The following is a 21705-nucleotide window of genomic DNA, read 5'->3' on the forward strand; positions in this document are numbered from 1 at the left end:
TATCCAATTCCGCTAAAGCTTACAACAGCTGCCTGTGTTGTACAGAAAGGATATTCACCCAAACTACGGTTGACAACTCTCCCCTCCCTCAAGAGACAAATATTTATTCCCCTCCTCACAGCAAGCCCTTGGGACTACGGCTGTTGTCAGCTAAAAGTGAATCTTTTATTTCATCTCGGGCTCTTTGACACTTGTCAAGTTCACTTCAAAAAAACTTCATCTCTTGCAGCATTAAAATCATGCTCCCGATAAAATCTGTGCTGGTCTGCTGCACAAAAATACTTTTAGCACACACGCACGTAATCCAGTTTTTAAAACTTGCTTTCCATCAATAAATTGGATTTAAGTTTGCAAGAACCCCTCGTTAACAGTTCTGAAAACGCTGGAGCCTGTCTCGCCGTGCGGCAGTTTCGCCCGTCGCCTGTACCCCCTCCCTGCACCTCCCGGGGACAGCCTGGCCTACCACCACGGAGCCCTCCGTGTGACAGCCAGCAGAGCCGGGGGAACTCGGTTACGGCTCAGACCTACCACTTTCTGACTTCAAGACAGGAGGTTTATCCAGTTCCCCACATCACTCTTCTTTTCCAAACATTTGGCTTTGGTGATTCCGCACCCCCCCCCCCCCCCCTTCCCTTTCCCTTACTCCAAGTTTAAGGCAGTTCACCACTTACGGTCATTTACAGCTTACATCTCAGTAAATCCAGAAGGTGTCTGATGAAAAAGAGGGACTAGCCAAGCATCTTAATCCCCCTGTTCATTCATGCTCTCTGTAATGTTCTTTCAGGCCTCTGCTGAGAGACTAGGCTGAAATGAAGGCTGATAAATTAGTCTGGAGGGAAACAAGGCAGATTCTGCTTGTAAAAGGTCATTCCAACTTTGTTCTGGGTGAGGGTTTATCTTGACTGCAGCTGCGACAGACAATGGCCGGGGCCTAAACGGCAGAAATCCTAGCTCTGCTCATGAAATTACTGTGCTGATAAGGTAGAATGGACTTCAGTGAGATCTAAATGGGAAAAGGGAGGTGGGGGACAAGGGTGAAATGTAGGTATTTTTGAACATGATTGAACAGGGATGACACAATAAGATGTACAATTAAAGCAATGACTTGCCCGGGCATTATCTGAAAGTGAAGAAACCTACTGCTCGCTAATCAGATCAAAAGGAAGAAAATACCCACTTCTGTGTGCTGAACAAACTGCCTCAGTACAAAGGCAGGCACGAGTGGGCTGAACGCTGCGCTTTCTATACCGGAAAGGTTATGAAATACATTAAACACAAAGCTGGTTCTTAAAGACGAGGGCTTCTGAACTACTGCACCCTTCACGATACATTACATCGCTTCCCGAACACACTGGAGATCGACTTCACTAGCAACACGTTGCCCAGAGCAGCCTCGATAAGCCCCACTGAAGAGCACGCACGAGCGGGACATCTGGGTGAGAATACTCTTTGGCGAAAAGCACTTTCATTTTTTTAAAGTACATTTTGTGCCTTTCCGGGGCAGAGAGAGTAAATGACGGCAAGTTCTGACGAACCGCTCTCTAGTCTGTGCTTCCTGATGTGTACACAGATTGGCTTTCCTCGCGAGAGAGATGCCTCTCCTTTATTTACACATCCCACTTGAATGTGCATGTCTCTGATCAATGCAAACACATTAAATGGTCTCAGCATACTGTTACCAGTCTGGAACCCAATTACGCTAACCAGCTTCCACTCAGGCCTGTGCCTCGGATGATCTTGTTATCTGTTTGCTTTCAGAGAGAACCATGAAATGAAGAGAGACGCAGAAACGAGTCCAGGTAGGTATTTCATACAGACGCTTCGCAGAGGGGCTGCCCTTAGTCACAACTTGAGAAAAAAAGCACACGATTGGTAATAAAACTTCCAAAGACACCCCTATGCATGGAAATGCTCCTTCCGCTCCGACTGGCCAATTCGCCACCTTGCCTGACCACTAGACCTCCTCCTGCAGACATGCTTCTTCCCTTCATGTTTCTAAATGTGACTCAAACTTAGCTTCACACCTTCCTCGGATAAACAGCTTTACCCATGTTTTTCAGAGCTGTAGACTTTCATTACAAGGACTGTCTCATTTCGTACAGGTCCCAGTGCTCTGCTGTGATGAAAAGCACAAAAAGAGGAAAGGATGAATAATTAAATATGTTAACAAGTAAAGAACAAAGACCCGCCTATGTCCCACTGCTTCAGAAAGAGCGACAGACCCAACTTTTTATTTTCGCCTCTATATACGACAACATAACTCCCTTGCATTTCCAGAGCCAAATAAGAAGCAATCAAAAGGCCAAAATGTGTGAAGTGCTAAGTCCCACAAAATTAAGAGTTGCTACATTTAGCAGTTCTCCAATTCCGCGGTGCTGCTCCGTGTTTGCTATAGGAAGAGGAGGACTGTGCCAAATTATGCAGAGAATGTCATTCCCCCTTTCTCTACAAGTAATTAACAAAACATTTTACTCTGGAAAATTCACTGTTGTTACTTCTTGTATCATACAGCGTGAGGTAAAGAAATTGAATTTTAAACCTTCAGACTTCACGGTTAAGCAGGAACTTCAGTGAGGTTCACTGAAAGGTTTGCTAATGTCACAAACCTTTAAAGCCTAAACACAGCTTTAAGTATTTAAGCCTTGACTCAAAGCTGAGTAATGACTTTCTCTAATGTCTTAGCACAAGGTTACTGGAACTCAGGGGCTAGGGAGAAGCTACACAGAAAAAGGACCCCGGAAAATAACTGGGGGAACACCTAAACCATTCAGCTGGCCAGGCTCCCTCGCACAGCAAGGGACAGCACAAGTGAGGTGCGAGTAGCATACCTGTAAGTAGGAAAGGTGCAGCGGCTCTGACCTCGGCAGCCAGTCCCCAAATTCCCTAGAGAACTTGGGTATGTTCCCGTATTGCCAGCTTACCCTGGATCCCTCGATGCCATACTATCACGTGTACATCACCTGCTAGTAAGCGGCACAAAGACTGTCTTCTCAAACAGCACACACGTCCCTGATTACCATGTAGAAGAAGCCCAAGAACTGCAAAGCAAGTTATTTTGCATTGCTTCCACCTTCTGAAATTGCAACTGAAAGAGTCCACAGAGTGATGCCTCCTTTAAAGTCCCATGTATATTTATGGTTTAACTCTAACTTATTGATCACTTCCTTTACAAAAGCCTACTGTGTTCCAGCGTTCCATCAGCCAGGCTTTTCTGGGAGTGGACAAAATAAAGGTTGGATTTCTAGGTAGGTTAACATTCCAGAGGAAGAAGTAGTGCCCTGTATTCTGCAAGGCTTGTGACAACTAAAAGAGCTATTTTTCAAACCCTGTGGTCACCACTGAGCTTTTCGTGGGATTTTCTTTTCCTCCTTTTTTTCTTTTTTTTTTTTTTTTTTTTTTTTTAAGTGTGCATGATAAAATACTGTTTCAGAAGCTGGTATTCATGGATGTCTCTCGAAGACGAAAAGAAAATATTTATTTCCTTTTTCTGCTTGTGAATCAGAATGTTCTATTTAAAGAAAGTGCCCTCTGCCGGATTGCTCATGAGTTATTACCCCTTATGGAAATAAAAGAGAAATATCAGGAGGTATTCTTAGTCATTCCCTTCCCCTGTCTCTTCTTTTTTTTCCTTAATTCCTTATATACCCATGTTTTAGAGAAGTGCCTAAGATAGAGCAAGATATCTTGGCATTCTTGGGCCTAAAAAAGACTTACTCTTTTAACCCTGACATTGAAGCATTTGGTGAAATATCAAAAAACGGTACAAATTTCAGCCACTTCACTTGGATGTCATAAGGTGCATTTTTCATTTTTCATGCAGGATTGATATTAATAAATTACCCCCCCAGTAGATTTAGTTGTAGAGAATGGGATTTTGCCTTTGATACAATAAGCAGTTCCCCTGCACCCCTCCCCGCTTTTTCTTTGTCGCTTCTTTTTTCTGCATCAAAAGCCAGTAACGTGCCTATTGGCATGTTTTTAATACCAGGCATAGGAAACAGTCTAACAATTGACAGCACCTGGAAGCTGACTCTTCCCCTTCCTCATGATGGTCTCCTAACACCAGAACAAAGGCCATATAACTGTGGAGAAAACTAAAGTGTTGATGTTTTCACCACAGTTGCTCTCTGGAAGGGGGACAGTATCTAGCACATACAAAGTTCAGCAACTTTATTGGCCAAAAAATGGCACAGTATTTAGAATATTTAGAGTTTGGTAAGTTCTTTCCTCCTCCTTGAGATTTTTTTTTTTTTTTTTTTTTTTTCACTTAAGTGCCAGGTTTCAGTCTAAAGCAAAAGTTTATCTGCAGTTTTATAATGCACGTATATATATGTTCTAATTCTGGATGCCTGTTAGCAACTACTAGTAGCTAAGGGCATATCTGGGAAGTCCCAGAGTGCTTTTACATTCTGTTTACCTTATGAACCCATAGATTCTTTCTTTTTCAGAATTATTCTAGCCAAACAAAACTCTGAGGAATTGTGAAGCAACCTTGCATGGGAAATGTCTTCGGCATAGGTAACACGCTCCATCTAGGGAATGGCCATGTACACCATTCTTCAGCAATTTCCAAGACTCCTCATTCCCTGCAAGAGCATTAGATGTGGTTTTGAAAACAGCAATTCATAAGCTCTTTTTCCCTGAGCGATAGAAGCTGTTATAGTAACATTATTCTCAAGCCAAAGGGAAAGGCAGAGGCCAGAGAAAATGAATGAATCAGAAGACACATGAAGAAAAACTACAAGGAAATGTCATCACATCCTTTCAGTCTAAAAGTTGAAAGAACGTTAGCAAGAGATGAGTGCAAACACGTTTTGGGATTTCTCTGCTCGTTTAAAGGACTCGTACTTCTTTTAGCATCTTTTGTTAAGAAACAGGACAGACAAGAACATGCTGCTTTAACAAACTATATCAGCTTTTAAAGTGAAATGAGGGAATTTGGGCTGTATGTTCTTTTAACTGGGAAGCATGACAAAAGCATCACAGTTAGAAAAACGCTTGGAGTCTCCTTCCTATTTTAATATTTTCAAGACTCAAGGAAATACAACACAATCTTCCTCTCAGCAATCCAGGCCAGTCATGTGAAGTAAATTTTCCTTGGCACTTACGAGCGTTTCTAAAAAACAAACAAACAAAATAAACAAAAAAGACCCCCACACCAAAATTCAAATAGTCTATTTTCTGGGAACAGGGAGGTTGAACTGCTATGAATCACTGACACTATAATGCATGTTCAAAAACCAGCAGTTTTCCACTGGCACAGATGTGAAGCCAAGAATGCCTGCTGCATCCTTAGCTGCCGGCTCTTATTTTTTCCACAGTTATTTGTCTTTCATGGGACAGCTTCTATCTTCACCCTGAAGTATTAAATGAAAGCACTTATTTTTTACATGTAAAGAAGAAGCCTGCCTCTTACAGTTTAGAGAAGTAAGAGAAGTCTCTTGTGTTTCAGCAAATAATCTCTTAAAATCTAAATTAAAACAAGGGAACTAATAACTATCTCTTATTAATGTTATTTACCCTGTGAAGCAAACTGAGCTAAAAGCATATCTGATTGCTTCCAAATTCCCTAGAATTCAGTTGCTAAATGTCCCTCCAGGATGTGATTCCCATTCTTCTCTCAATGAGCAAAATAAACAGTGCTATGATAAATATCATTATTTACTCAACAAAGTGATCAAAATCATTACGCGATTTTTTTTTTTTTTTTTTTTAGGTCCCAGAGGCAATAAAGTGAAAACATGCTGTGATTTATTTGGGGTACTCTGAATGGTATGTTCTGTGTCAGCAGGCAAGGAAGTAATAGGATCAGGAGAGCAGAGCAGAAATGCAATCACGTCACACTAAATAATCACAAGGCTTTTAGTTTGGGTGGTGCCTTTTAAGGAAAAAAAAGGTAGATAAACACGATCAGCACAGTAGTGTCAGGGAATGAGGCACAGAGGGAAAACACACAGCACACCATCCTATACAAGCACTTACTGAATCATCTCTGTGAGGGGGTGGGGGCCAGAAGGCCAACATATCTCATTTATTTTTATGAAATGAGCATGAATCACTCACTGCCATCCCATGTTAAAAAAATCCCTTGAATAATAGGTGTGGCTTAATTTAAAGAATATTTTTAAAAAAACATTCCACAAAGCAAATGTTGGAGGAAAAACATATAAAGAAACAAGATAGTAAAGACTTGCGGCAGATAAAGTAGGACATGTATTCACCCAGTCTTAACCCAGTCCCTCCTGCCTGGCTAAAAGGAAAAACATCTATAATAACAAAAATTACATATCTTTTTTTCAAGATATGGCAAGTAAGACACGGCGTTCTGTATTCCCTATGATGTTTTAGGCTGTTAGGGGAAATAATGAGTAAAGCTGAAAGTTTCAGCAAATAGCATTCTTCTTCTACCTCCTGGAGCTAGATGTTTTACATCAGAGCCAGGTCTGGATCAAACAGTTTAGATGAAGAAAGAGCTGGCCCCTACCTCCAAACAGGAGCCCATGTTTTTTGAAGACTTTGAAGAAACACAGTTAACTGTTTTGTCTCATTTTAATTTTCACAGATCTGGTCTTACTGAAGTTTGAAAAGAGAAAGCCATTTCTGCAGTGTTCATGCCTTGGATATAAGAGAGAGATCCGTGTTCAAATCAAAGCCTTTAATAGCACATTTTCTAGCCCCGCTAAAATGGATTTTTTTAATTACAGAAATTGAAAGAAACAGATCTTAATTGTGAAGTTCAAACTGGAGCATTTTTAAATTTGTATTGTATTTTAACATGCTGAATTAGCATGCTTGAGCTTTAACTAAAAACATCCACAGAAAAGCAATAAAAAAATGCCTTCCTATGCACCTACACATAAACAGTCCACTCCGACATCCTCCAGCACTGGTTCATCCTTTATGCTACCTACAGCGATGGGGGCCCATTACGGAGGGGCACAAGTCCAAAGATGTGAAGAAATTTGCATAGTGGCCATGTTCAGAAGCCAGGTATGCATTTTTAAGCACAAAGAAGCGTCCTACACAACAACATAAAAGAGTTTCTAGCAAAACTGAGATTTTGAAGTGGGCATTCATTAGCAACATGTGGTGTAAAGCACTCTTAGATATTATCACTTTTAGTGGCACTCTTAGTTCAGTCAAAGTCTGACAATGAGTTTCCTGTGATGAAGGGCAAGATCTTTTTGTGCAAAAGGCAGAAACACTATTAAAATTAAGGAAGTGATGACTACTAAAACCAAACAAAAAAGTCTAGGTTTTCAGGATTTGAGCAGGTGGGGTGGCGTGTCCACAGAAGTAGCATTATCAAGAGTATAAACGATAGGAAATGAACTGAGAAATATGAATAGAGAAGAAGGCTGGGTGTGAAGAACAGATAGCTTTCCTGAAGTAAAAATACTAATATAACTAATAGAATAGGCAAGTCAAGTACAATTGTAATATCTCAATTAGCCAGCAGTAAGGAGTTACGTGTAAGAAGTCTTACAACAGCATTCGACTTTCAAGTCACCGCAAGTCAAAACTGCAAGTTACAGAGAAGTACTGTCAAAAAATAATGTCAAACTGCATAAGGAACACTTCTTATGGTACAGTACAAAAACTACACTTGTTAGATTCATCACTAGTGTAAGAAACAACGTACAGAGGCAGAAGTCTAGGCAACAAAAAACTCCTCCCCTTTTCTTTTTTTTCCTCTTGCTGCCAATTGTCTACCTGTTCAATTTTATTAACAGAGGATGGAAACATATCCCAAGTTACAATTTCCTAGCACAAGTGTCATCAAGTAAAGCAGCCTAGGATACCTCTTTAAGGCTTTTCCAACCTTGCACTCAAAGGAAACTGCTCAGAAACCAACAAACGGTAGTATTTATTACATGAATTCCCATTTAGCACATGAAGGTATTCCTGTATGTTGTTCCCAAGTGAAATGATGAAGATACCGAGTGACTAAAAACGGGTTTCTGAACTGCCTTTAAACATACTGGGAAGTGGAAAACTTCAAGAATTATCTGCAAGTACAAGCAAAGTCAAAAGAGATAGTGTCAGGGTGGGTCTAAGACAGTGTTTGAGGATATCTGATGGAGAACAAATAGTCCTTCCTTTCAGGTATGAAACGCACCTGCCAAACCAGAGAACAAAAGAATGCCGCTAAAATGTGAGAAGTACCCCAGAGAAAGAAGGTTTGTTCAATTACACTACAAAAATAAACAGTATCGCAAAGTCAACGTAGACTGAAGTTAACAGATAGGGCTTTTATCAGGCCTGGTATTCAGTGCAGAATGGATATAGGGAACGTTTCTTAAAAACATGAATGTAAATACAAACTTTTATCAGAAATATAAAACACAAGGACAAAGGTTTGCCAAGGTCATAGAAAAAAAGACTGGCGTTACTCAAATTTGATCTGACTTCCAGCAGCCATGGAGGATAGCACTTTGTTCCAAAAAACCCCACTAATTTAAAAAAAACCAACCAAACAAATGCCACCTATAACTACTATGTTCAGAAAAAAATTATTCACCTTTCTGTAGGAGCCAGTTCCACATTGCAGCCTACAAATAATCAATATTGCATATTCCTAAAGGAAAATTGTGCTTAGTTTCAGAGACAACTTAAAGCGATCAGTACGTTAGGTAATCTCAAGCTGCCTCATACCTATAGCTTCCCTGAAACAGACAAGCATTTCCAGTATATTAACAGCGATTCCCCCACCCTCCCCCAAAAAAACCTGTGTTTTGAACCTAATACAGTAATACTAAACAATCAAAACTCTCAGCTGAATTTCCCTTCCTTCTCTGCATTAGGAGACAGAGAAAGGGAAACTCTCTACTCAGTCATGCAACCGAACTCCAATTTTAGCTCTTCAGACATCTCCTACTGCAGAACAACAAAACACGGTTGAGTTTTGGTTTTACAGCAAGTGGTTTTTTGCTTTTTCCTGCACTTCGGACACATTAAAAAAGTAAACAAAAACATCTGGACATACTTCTTTGGGCTTCAAACAATCTAACTTTTCACTGATTTTTCAGACTTCACAATCACGAGTGTAAACATAATCAGACACAATTTAAAATGTTAATGCTTAAGTTTGGCCTTTTTTACCTCATTTTCTAAGAAAATAGGGCTTCTGTGATTGCACTGTTGGCTTGCCCCCTTGGTAAGTCTTACTGTATTATCCCTTAGTTATTTCCCACCTCTGTACTCCAACAGCTTTTAAAACACAGCTTCACATCAGTTAGTGGCTGATGGAGAAAACAGGCCAAGTTATTGCTTCACGCGGGGGAAAAGGGAGGTAAAATTCAGCTTCCACGTATTTTGAGGGACAGGGCTAGCCTATCAAATGCCATGTGAGAGTCCTAGCCAGCCAAATCTCCCTGAACCAGCTGCCCCAGATGCAGCCTCTTCGTCAAGACAAAAGACAGCAGATCCGATGCGCAGCAAGGGTATTGTAGTGCCGGGGTGGACATTAGGGCTACAACAGAGAAGCAATTATATACTATATCATGGACACTGGATGCACTGGGATAGGACTGTGGACACAGAGCATAAATCCTAGGCTACATTTCACTGTTCACAGAATCTAGTATAATTTATGATAATTCTTAGGGGTGTAGGTATTTTCAAATCAAGAATATAGGAGCAGGAAGAGACTAAGATGATTTCTGGGACAATCCCAGAAAAGCAGGGAGAAAGATAGGAGTTCTGGGATAGTGCTGTTTTTCCTATTCCAGATTGTTTTTTGTTTAGCTCTTAGGGAAAAATGACTTTCACATTTCTTTATCTTTGCCGCAGAACAAGAACTCAAGAACATCTAGGGTGTTAATGGGTACATGCTATTTTTCTATGCCCAGTTAATAACGCCTGCACAGCTAACATGGACTGGAAGTCAAAGGTAACACACCCAACTACAAAACATGATGCGACTAATCATATTTCTCCCATTGCGACAAGTTCTGAACACAATTTGAAAATGACAAGCACTTTAAGAAGTGACCCAACATCATTTAAAACCAGCCTTCTAAAATGATGCTAGAGGAATATTTGTAGCCCAAGAAGCTATCTTAAAAAGGATTTCTGCTGCTTTTTAAATACTGCATGTAATCGGGGATGCAAAACAACGCAGGGAAATACGGCATTAGCAAAGTCACCACTTCTGTCCCCAGGCCAGTCAGGACTCAGTCTAGCTGTATGAACAGTTTGCACAGAAGACAAACGAATGTGATTATCACATTCAACAGGCTTACCTCCCATCCAAAGTTTGTTTCCTTTAATGTGCTCCTTTGTACTGTCATATAGGGTCCATATCTTTCCCCAACTTCAATCTTCTTTTTGGCCCAAATCCCTAGCCCTGCCCCTGGAATCGAAGATTCTCTGAGTTCAAAATCTGGTGGGATTGGAATGTCATCAGGAATGTAGACGGGAGCTTCATAAGGTGAGCCCTCCTTGGGAGTGAAGTCCTCACTGGTGGGAAAGGGTGATGGAGGTCCGACAGGAATGGGGGACATAATACTGTCCTCTGTTTCCTCCTCTGCACTTTCGCCAGCAAGGAGATCAGGGTCGGTCTCGTACATATTATTTACAATCTCGCTGTCACCTAAAAGGGGAAACAGCAGAACAAAACACACTGAAATACTCACGTGAACATAACTTAATCTCTTCTTGGGACAGTTTCATAAAGCCTAGTTCGCATGCTTTAAGGATAGAGGTAATGGCAGAAAAAAAAGATAATCCTCACCTACAGCACTCAGGTAGAACTGAGGTAAGAATATTCATACTGTTTGCACAATATTCAGTGCTATTGAAGGATGAGATGAAAGCTACTGGCAGGCCTGTCATCTTATACTGGATCAGGGTTACTGTAGCGGTTGTCACTCAATAACCGAAAGAGGGAAGAAAACACAGGAGAGGTGTTCGAGGTTCCCCGTAACCATTTATTGGTTTAACTGGCTGTGTATTTTGTAGAGGAAATAAAGAAAGAAATTAAGGTAAAATCTGACTTAAGTTTGGCAAGAACTGTTTGCCTAGTACTGGGGTTTCTTGGGTTCAGTGCGGCACACGACAGAAGCCATGGCTGATGTGACCTTCCAGCTACATCTCAGCAACGTACCTTTTCAGGTGGAACAAAAGCATCGCTAGTCTGCAATGCTACTTTAAGACTAACATGTCCTACTTGCTTAAACAGCAAGCATTTTAAGCTACACTCTCAAGCACAGTAGAGGTGTTGGTTCACTGAACTCCACAGGACGGGGATCTGGTTTGCAATACTGCTACAATGGTCAAAGAGAAAGCTAGGGAAAAGCTGTACACATCTCATAAGCTAGACAGAAACAGATTAGCCCAAGTAGTATTATAACATTATCCTTTAAAAAGAAACCCAAGCACTTAAAAACATGAGCCTAAAATGCTTATTTAATTTCATACTATTCGGGACGTAAGAGTTTCAGAGGCAAATCGCTATTTCTTTTTTCCTTTTTTAAAACAATGATTCCACAAAAGCATCAGCAGAACGGCAGCTGGTTTTCCTATGCCTCAATTTCTTCAATTGTATAAGGTAGTAGGAAAAAAAAAAAGGCACAAAAAACCCACATAAGAAGATTTGAACAGGATGTATGTAGAATATAGGCAAAATTTTAAGTAGGAGGAGTTAACATTACTAGCCAGAATTGATAAATGCACCTAGCTAGAAATACCACGTCAAATCTTTCATGCTTAGCATCTTCAGCATAATTACAGCACTGCTGAGCTCAGTGCCTACAAAAGACTGGGAATCAAATTAGTCTGGAGGATAGGAAGGGAGCGTGCATATGTGTGTGTTTGGGGAAAACAAACAACACACACATACACACACACAAAGTAAATACCCTTAATCCTGCAAGGATTTTTAAGCTTCATTTTCCAGCAACAAATTATTACACTTCAGAGAATTACAAGTCAATTCCATTATTAAACTTGTAACAACATGCATCCATTTTCTGGTTTGATATTGGCTTGTACAATCTAAAAACATTCTTCAAACATCCCTTCCTCTTCCATCACTTGCCAAAACCAAATAATCTGAGACATGTTTACCAGAATGCACTGAAAGAAAACTAAATAAGAAAAAAAGTCTGTGAGCACAGGAGTTGACTAAGAAGTTTTCAGAAAAATACTTTTAACCGGAAAATGATAGTCTGCTGAATCCAAAATGCTTCATTCAGACACGCATTTCAGTGATTTCACGGCAGGATTCTGCTTGCTGGGTGCAGTTCTGCTAAGAAACTGCCACGTTTCCTCCAAATTCACTGATGGATCAACCAAAGAGGCCAATCTTCCAAGGTAGCCTTTTCTGTAAGGACTCTTAGGGCTTCCTCCAGCTATCTTCTTCTGTACAGATGGGATTCTACAAGTCCACCAGACTTGCAGTTCTAACAGAGACTTGGCCACATTTCCACATGAGGAGCCTGGACAACACAGCTGGAGCTTCGTTTTGACTCTCCCCCCTCTGTCACAGGGCCAGTAAATGCAGGGAATCATAGCTGAGCGGACGTCAGATCTCAGAACCCAAGAATACATTTCATTTTTCTATTTTCAGAACCAAACACTCCAATCATTTCAAAATTAATTGTCCTCTTTCCTCCTTCATTTTCCTGACCACCCAAAATTTTTAAATTTATCTTGTAATTGCAAAATTACAATATTTTTTAAAAAAAATATTATTATTTTTAAAAAAATTCCCCAAAGACAGAAAACTCTGGCTTTTGACCAACTTTCCCTTGGACTAGTACACAGTGAGATTCCGACAGTCAAACCACATTCTGATGTACTTGTGTTTGGAATATACTTATTCTTATGACATGCAGTTCTTGTGATACTAGTGCTGAAAGCTCCTAGTCAGCCTGATAAACCAGCCCTGCTTAGAAGAGAGCTCCTCCTTCAAAGAATTTACAAGGAGATAGAAGGGGAAATGCTTTGTAGAGTCTTACAGGTGAGACACATAGCTATAGAGAGAATAAACAGGTTGCTAACAGAGCTGGAAAATGAACCCCGGGTCTTAGCCGATCACCTTCATGAGGAAAACATTCTCCTCCTCGCTCCAGAGGTAGAACAGAAAGGAAAGAAGTCTGCAAGATTGCTGCCTGAAAAAGTACCTTCACCAGAACTTCCAACCTCACAAACGCCTATATTAACTATGAATAGATGAGATTTATTCCCCGCCCCCCCCACCAGCCCCCCCGGTAAGTGGACAAACCCAGAGCACTGTAATTTGGAGAAGCATTGCCATAGTTTGCAATCCAAACGCAGGCCTACAGTCACTGCTGACCAGGCTTCAGTTATAACAGAAGTGTTTCCAATCACTCTCTCCTAGCTTGCTGGAAAGTCAAGAACTTGAGTTCTTTTTAAGCCTCCAAAAGTACGCTACACAATGCTACATTATTTCCGTTTACGAAATCTTGAAATTCTTTGGGTTTTTAAGGTTTGATGTTATAGGTTTATAATTATAGCAATCATTCTGAAATATTCTTTGGGCAGCCAAAAGAAGCAATTCAGGGGTGAACAGAAAACAACATGCAAGCTGCTGTCTTAAAACCAAAACCAAAACCCACGTCGCTAGTTTCTCTTATCCACTGCAGCATCTGCATTCCGACTAGAAAACCTTGAGGACCCATTTCCTGAGCCAAGCTGGTCTGCTGCACTAGACAGCTCCTACGCAGCAGCGATGCAGAGATGGATCGTCAACAAACCAACAGATTTGCAACTAGGTATGTCATCGATAGATTTTAAGGACAGCAAAGAGGATTTGTGCTAATTCCGTATGACCTCCGGCATTACTTAGACCGCAGGGCTCCTCTGAATTATTTCCATCTTCGAGATCAAGAGGCGGTACACAGTTTATCTTTTAGGCTGAAACCCCCCACACACACTTCAAGATTTTCCAGCAGTGGCCAAAAAGCCTTGGTACACAGCTCCACTGCACTACCACCCTTTTGCCCAGCAGTGATTACTGTTAAAGGGCTTGTACAGCACCCCCCTCCCCACACCCACAAAGCACACAGTTCCACAGCAAGTGCTAATGGGGGAATTATAAGCCCCTTTGTCTCCTCTCTCCCTGGCAAGCGGTCTGCCTCCTTTTTACCTTCCGCATTCAACATCTCTCCCTTTTCAATTTTTGAGGATGTCACCTCTTAACCTCTTGAATGAGCTACATAGGATAGAATATCTTTCACTGAAATGTGTGTTTTCAACCCTTGAAAGACTCCTGACTGAACCATCTGTGGTTTTTCAACAACTTTTTTGAACTATCTATATTAGAACTGGCTAGAGGATTCCAGGATCATCCAAGTGAGCGCTAAATCCAGAGAGAAATTTTCCAAAGGAGCTCCACTGAAGACAACAGACTTAATCTTTGGGATGCATTTACCTCTTCGGATTGTTAGTGCTAAACAGGGCCTTTTACAGATTTTACAATCTTTTATCATACAAAGCATAAATACTTTAACAACATACGCTGTACTTAAGCGAACAGTTATTCAGGCATCATAAACCATTTAAACATAGAGTTATCAGAATCGGACTCTTCTATTTCCTATATCTGAAACATGATACACACATATATTTAGTTCCAACTTTCCAGTGCACAAATACCATTAATGAAATGTCCCTCTAACTAAAAATGAGCTTTTTCACTCTAATGGTTTGAGATTAAGAAGCAAGTAAGTTTCAGACATCTTCCCTGAAGGCTACTAGGAAACCAAAAAGTAATTACTATGTGTCTTCCAAGTTTTGCCACATTAATTGGAGTACTTGTTAGCATATTAAAATACCTTATTTGAATTGAATGTGATGAACTAATGATATTCACGTGCCTCATATCAAACTGAAGCAGAATTGGTATTACTTCCAAATATAGGCGGTTTAGCTGGCAAGAAAACTGTAGTTTTAACAGAAAGTTGGGTAAAATGTAAAAAGTAATATTCTAAAATACCACTCAGTAAGAAAATTATGATTCATTGTGTAAAGCAAAAATGGTTCGCATGAAATTACAGTTAAAGTTAGTCGTAGCTATACCATAATAAATCCATAGCTATTAATCACAAATTAAACCTGAATTAACAAAAATAAAAGTATTCCCATCAGCTAGTGCATCAGCTTTGCAGCACACAATTTCAGCCATTAACTGAAACTCAGAGTGGATTATTATTTCCTTCCAACTCTGTAGTTCACGGAGCAAAAAGGGATGTTTGTTAGTACGCAACTTTTTCAACCCTAAACAAAAGACACCCTATCTGTTGAAAGGGAAAGCACCTCAAGGAATTGCAAACAGTGCTTACTTATGCACCAAAATATTATTCTAACAGGGAAGTCTCAGAGCAGAACCTCTAAAAGAGGCACAGTCAAATGCGGAATCAGATTTAATAGAGGGAATCGTGCAAAAGAAGTGGCAAGCAACCGAGATGGATGAATAGATTGACTTGGAGAAAGGCAAGCTTTAGGCAGGTGACCAGCACTGATCAAAAATTCAGCTGAGCTTTCCAGTTCTGATTCTGGAAATTCTACCCGATAGGAATAAAACTGGTATAGAGATGGTCTAATTCATTAATTTAATGTTAAGTAATTTCCACCGATCAGAAAGTTACGCAGGGACTGAACAACTGCTCCTGATCAAAAAAAATGAGCGATACCCAAACTAATTCTCAAGCACTCCCATCAAACAAGTGGTGATGATCTGGCAGCATCTTTCAGTAAGCCCCAGCATTTCGTAACATGAACCCTTACTATGAAGAGTCAACAGAGCTGAGGTAGGTAAAGATTCGGGGTAAATAAGCGGAGAACCAGGCCTTTTGACTCTCCCATACTAACAGAAATATATAGTATTCAAGGGTCATTCTCCGGATGTGGCCTGTCTCACCATCTAGAGGTGTAAAGGCATCTCTGCTGCCCAGGTCCTGCAAGAACACACCTCTGATGATGCCAAACATCAGTATAAACACGAAATAAGCTTGAGAAGAAAGTTACACAACCAGTTCTGAACATGCTAAAGAGAAAGGAAAAAAAAAAGGGGGGGGGGGGGGGAGAAGGGGGGCAGGACAAGTCTCAGGGAGCCTGAAATACATAAGAGATAGGAAGCTTAAAAGTGAAAACGGTAGACTTAGAGGGTAATAATGTTTGGGGATTTTTCCAAGAGGAGTCAATAGCTAAGCTACAACATTCATATGTAATGAAAACGGAGCTTTTTTTTTTTTTTTTTTTCATCCAAAAAGGAAAAAAAAGGGGGGGGGGGGGGGAGGGAAACAGATGAGGGGGGAAAGAAAAACACATTTGTCATACAATACAAGTAGTTGAAGTATTTTGGGAACAGATTTGCCATCTCTCAATTAAACATGAGGCAGCATGACTGTGCTTTCATTGCACAGTAGTTTCCACTATGATAACAAGTCCAACAACCGCCTCATTGTGGACCATGCAGAAATGAGAGGGACTCCCACAGTGCATATTAATGACTGACCTCTGATGTAATCGGGGGGGGGGAACAGCACCCAACAAAAATTACAGTTTTCACTGCAGCATGGAAGACAGTTCTTGCTGCCAAACAGAAACCATCAGGGAAGAATAGCTGAAAAAGCACGGCTCGACTTAAGGTATACATACTACATCTCTTCTATATCCTCAGAATACACCTTCTGTGTGAAAGACACATCTCCTCCTCTATTTTTTTTTTTTTTTTAATGCCTAATAAAGATTTTCCTGAGTTCATGCCTAAGAAACCTGGTGGCAGACTTTACCGAAGAAGATTTTGATTCCTTTGCCAACATTTTTTTGCTGCAGCTTTTGAGAAATACAGAGAACTGTCTGCTACAGCTTACAAATGTTTCCTCTGCTAAAAAGTGCAACCCTCCTTACTCAAACATGTCACCAGAAACAAGCTTTCATAAGTATGATATACTCCATAATCCTGAAAATACTTGTGGTTGCTGTAAATGTTTTCTCTCCTAGTATTAGCAAGTCAAATTATTTTCTACTCTATGATTAGCCTCTTTTGCACTTAAGAAACAGGAATTCCAACTGAGTTGAAAAGCAAAACTAGGTTTATTGGAGCACGACCTGTGAAAATTTTCAAGCGATACAAGTAAAGTATAAAGACACCTCGCTACTGAGCACTGTTAATTTAATTTCTTCTATGGGACAAACAGGGCAGTTCTGATTAAATTTTAGTTTACTCTGAAGTTGAACCCACATCTGACTGACCTCGTATTTCAAGAGAAATCATGAAACACAGGTAATCTTTTCCTTCTGCCTTTTCAGTTGCTAAAATCAGTTATCAGGGTCTGGCAACAGGCATGAAATGACAACTAAACAGAACATTTTCAGGTCACGATAGTTCTGGCACGACAGAGCATCTGTGCGAGCAGAATCACCAAACAGGTCTATGTATGCACATTGGGTTTGTCACCCCAATCTAATATTTAGATCAACAGCTTTTACACAGTATTAACAGCCAGGGCCATCGGGAGAAAAATCAGAGGTGTTCCTGTAACCTGTCACTCCTTTTGTCCGCTGCCAAGCAGAGCCCTTCGGTCAGAACGGGCACCTACCCTGTATCTGCCCCGGAGCCGCAGGAGGCAGCGGGCATTTGCACGGCATGGCTCCGTGTCTGCCCTTCCCACCGGCTGTACCTGCCTCGTCCAGAAAACATCACCGGGGCAAAACCCCCGGCAGCGTGGCTCCTGAGCCTGGCTCTCAAGTGGGAAGTCCTGCTGTGAAAGAGCTTCCAGAGATATTGGGTAGATTTCACTAAAACATACAGATGTGCTAGCACATCTTCTCCACGGGTCATGTTTATTCCAGGGATTTTAGGCAAATTCAGCAGCTGGGGTTTAGTTCTGATGAGAGCTGAAGCATCTGCGACAAGTCCATCTACTCGCACTACTTCTTCAGTACTGATTAAGCCTCCTTAATTTCTGGTAATCACATTGCTCACAGGCCTATAATCATTGCACTGCAGAATCTTCTAGATTGCCCTCCCTGCATATTGTACTGTTCATCGGCCTCAGCGCTCCTCTCGGCATTACTCTAGATGTAACACAACCGGTTTAAAAAAAAAAAAAAAAAAAAAAAGGCAGAGAACATCTTGCTGTTTAGGAACAATCTTCATTTCTACTGAGTTTCATCACAAATCATCTGGCTGCTATTTGAGAGCTGTATGTGGGATGTGGCCATTCACTGATGACAACCATGCTGTCCTACATCTGCCCCTCTTCTAACGGCAAGTACTTCAATGCTCTGGAATGTCTGGTTATGTGAAAAGCAGTACAGAAATACAACTTGACCTTATTGTTATTGTCATGAAACTAAAATTAGTCCTTCAAAGCTCACTAGCAAAATTACTCAATAAAAAGACCCATTGAAAGGTTGTTTCCACAGATAATCAGATATGGGCATAGGCTTAAAATCTGTGTGACACCGATGAGGTTCTTGCAACAATGAGAGTGATGCTTTAGTATTGGTGAGAGACCTCATGAATAATCTATTTAGCAGCTGTAATGAAAGAAAAAGAAAGTCCGATGTTAAAGGAAATGGTGGCAGAAGAGACAATGTGTTAGATTCCGGGTGGGGTTTTTGTAGGTTTTGTATTTCTCTTTTTAATACCTTTATTAATATGACTATCATATAACATATAGTTTTCCGCTAAGGAAATCCTACTTATCTGAAACGACTAAGCATCTTCTACGCACACGAACATTGCAAAAGAGCATCTCCAGCTCCTTCACTGGGGACACTTACAGAGCACACCAGGAATGAATTTGTACTGGGCAACCGATGTCTGATCAGTTAAGCACAATCTGCCTTGAATTTCACTGACCTTGAAATAAATATAAAACTGGGCCTGATCCTACATTCCTTCGGCACTCAGAACTCCCATCGAGAGCAATGGGAATATCAAGAGCAAAGAGAACACAGGACTGAGGCCGTAACACTTTTGTCATACTCCACAGCATTGTGCTGTTGGCTGACACAGGGTGACTTTCCAAGCTCAAATTTGGCAGACAGCTCCAGAACGGCATGTTCACCGAAAACACCTCATTTTTACTTGTGCATAAAATAACAGCGGGCTGAAGTCCACAATGCTGCCAGGTCAGAGGATGCTCTTGTCAAATTGGTCTGTATTAACACAACGTATGGGTAAAAAAACGGTGGTTTTATTTTCTAAACAACAAGGAGGAGAATTACAGGCACGCACAGAACTCATACTTTGCCTCAGAAGCTAACCTGGAATCTCAGGCCCAAGAAAAGAATTTGAGCAAAAGTGTAGAAAATACAAATATGCATGCAGAATTGCGACTTCCTACCTAAGACTGAAACAACACAGTGAAAGATCGACAGACTCTTTTTCCTTAGGGATTAATTGGGTGTTGAAAGGTTTTTTTAGTTCATTATTCAAAGTTTGCAACTCATTCCTAGCTGTAAGTTTAGAACGCATACAGGTATTAAAACCGTAGCGTTGTCTAGAACTGTTTGTTATTGGGCTATTATAGCATAAAAGGTATCATCAGAAAAATAGCCACTACGCCAGGACTTCCCCAGGATTCACTCCCATTTTTCTGACTCCGGAGGAAGAGCAGTGAGCAACCTCAAACATCTTTTCCAACCCAAAGAGGGATGTCGCCACCACCTTTACAACTCTGCGGAACATACGAGGGTTCCTGCACTGTATGGATCTTCCTTCCGAGACATTCCCCAGGGAAGAAAACAAAACAATCAAACAAAAAAATTCCAGATATAGTGCTACGTTTGAAATAAGGCACGGGCTATTTCACACCTCCAGAAAACAAGACCGCCTACATTTTTAACTCTGGGGTGACAGGATTCTGCCTCTATTTGCTGTACACTTAGTATGTTTCATCAGCAAAAATAAAGTCATTTTTATGACTGATTTGTAGACCAGCAGAGCTGGAACAAATCATCAACATTACAGCCTAATTCAGCCAAGAGTGCAAATACTTACATTAAGCAAGTATGCGCTTAACTACTGCCAACAACTGACAGGGTTCATTACCTCTGAATATTGTGCTGCCCATCTATAATTTATTTCAGGCAAATTATAACAAGTTCCTATCCTATAACCCGCCTTACTCCATTCGGAATTCTGCATGAGCCTCGCTGCCCGCTCTCACTCTGTCCTGAACAGGACAGAAAGCTGACAGCCAGGCAGCGACCAAAACTCAGAAGACACATCTATAAATCACGAAGGACACTTGAAAGCACCAAACAGCACCCACCCAAACAGGGACTTCAGAACAGTGAATGATCTCAGTGATCAGATTGCCACCTGATGGCCACAGCTGAAATACAATAGAAATATCAGAAACCTAGTCCCTACTTGGACTGATTCTGCCTGGCCTTGGTTACAACGCCCGATTTCCACAAATTTCAAGCACTTCACAGCACCCAGAACTGGCATCTCATCTCACACGGCTCACGTTCTTTAGGATGCAGGTCTTCTGCAGCATGCTTCGCAAACAGCAGCATCAAAATAGAAAAAGTCAAGCTGCCCCACACAATCCTCAATAAGACTCCATTACTCAGTTCATCTAGGAATGGTTTCCCAGCTGCTCTAGTGGCAAAGGTAACCAACTGTTGGCAAGACAGTTCACCTACAAAGGCACGTTTCCCTGAACACGCAGACTAAAGAAAAGAATGGCTGGTATTAGTAACACTTCAAAGAGTCTGCATACGTAAGCCAAAGACCTAAAATGCAGTGCGAGACCATCTCTGGAAGCTAGTCTAAAATATTTGGGTTTCCTTCTGCCAGAAAGGATGCAAATTAGTGCCAAAACGGCGGTGACAAGAATTACTCCTCTTGTATTAAGGATGGGACTGAAGCATTAAATGCTTCACGGCCATACAAAGAAGGCTTTTCCTCCATCCACAGACAATATTCATTTAATGGTAATGGCTGCAAAGAAAGGACAATAAAGAATAAGTTACTTAAGACTCTTGAGCCTGTCGCATAATTTCTTCCTTCCATTCATTGCAAGAACCTTTCTCCTCCACCTAAGCTGTACTGGTAAGCGTCTACAGCATTTGCTAGTGGATGCTGGTCAGAAAGCAACACATTCAGCAACCAAAACAGAAACTGCCGAAGAGCCACCTCCTGTAGGCACGTGGGGGCGAGTGCTCTGCATGGTTCTCGGACTATGGAGCGATGCTCTGGAAGGTTTTCCATAGAACTCTAACTGTCACAGGAGGAAAAGTAAATTCTGCTTTCAAGGAACCTTTAGAAACATCTTTTTTCTCTTCCATTCATCCATGAAAACCCTTCATCTTCACAAGTTTTACAGTTGAAAAAAGACTCAGGCACTAAATGCACAGGGAGGGAAGTGGTCACGAATGGGAAGTGGGTTTGCCAACATGCCACTGTGCCAAAGGAGCGCCACACGATCTGTTTTGACCTTTGAGAAATTATACCGCTAATACAATCCTCTATTTAATTTTTTACTTTAACGGGCACTTCTGCTAAAACTTGCTGTAATTTTGTCTACTTTTTCCTCCGTAGATGTGGAACATAGCCAGCTTGAAATAATATTTTTCTTCCCTTCGTTTATCTCTGATTCCACCCCACCCCAAAATCTTGGGCCTTGAATAACAGATGATACTAATACATAAAGCACATTAGATATACTTCTCAGTGAAGTAAGCCTGTTTCTTCTTTAGAACACATCCATAGGT

The 21705-nt window shown here is 40.9% G+C and overlaps 1 protein-coding gene across 3 annotated transcripts in view; it reads right to left on the reverse strand.

Moving 5' to 3' along the window:
- PRDM16 (PR/SET domain 16) overlaps nucleotides 1-21705 on the reverse strand; it is a 344138-nt gene that overhangs the window by 205825 nt on the left and 116608 nt on the right. For all 3 annotated transcript variants that reach the window (XM_049804650.1, XM_049804640.1, XM_049804632.1), the window contains exon 2: nucleotides 10245-10594. In XM_049804650.1, coding sequence (XP_049660607.1) covers nucleotides 10245-10594 — 350 coding nt within the window. The remainder of the gene's footprint in view (nucleotides 1-10244; nucleotides 10595-21705) is intronic.

Source organism: Accipiter gentilis, chromosome 1 (assembly GCF_929443795.1).
Source record: "Accipiter gentilis chromosome 1, bAccGen1.1, whole genome shotgun sequence".
Taxonomy (NCBI): domain Eukaryota; kingdom Metazoa; phylum Chordata; class Aves; order Accipitriformes; family Accipitridae; genus Astur; species Astur gentilis.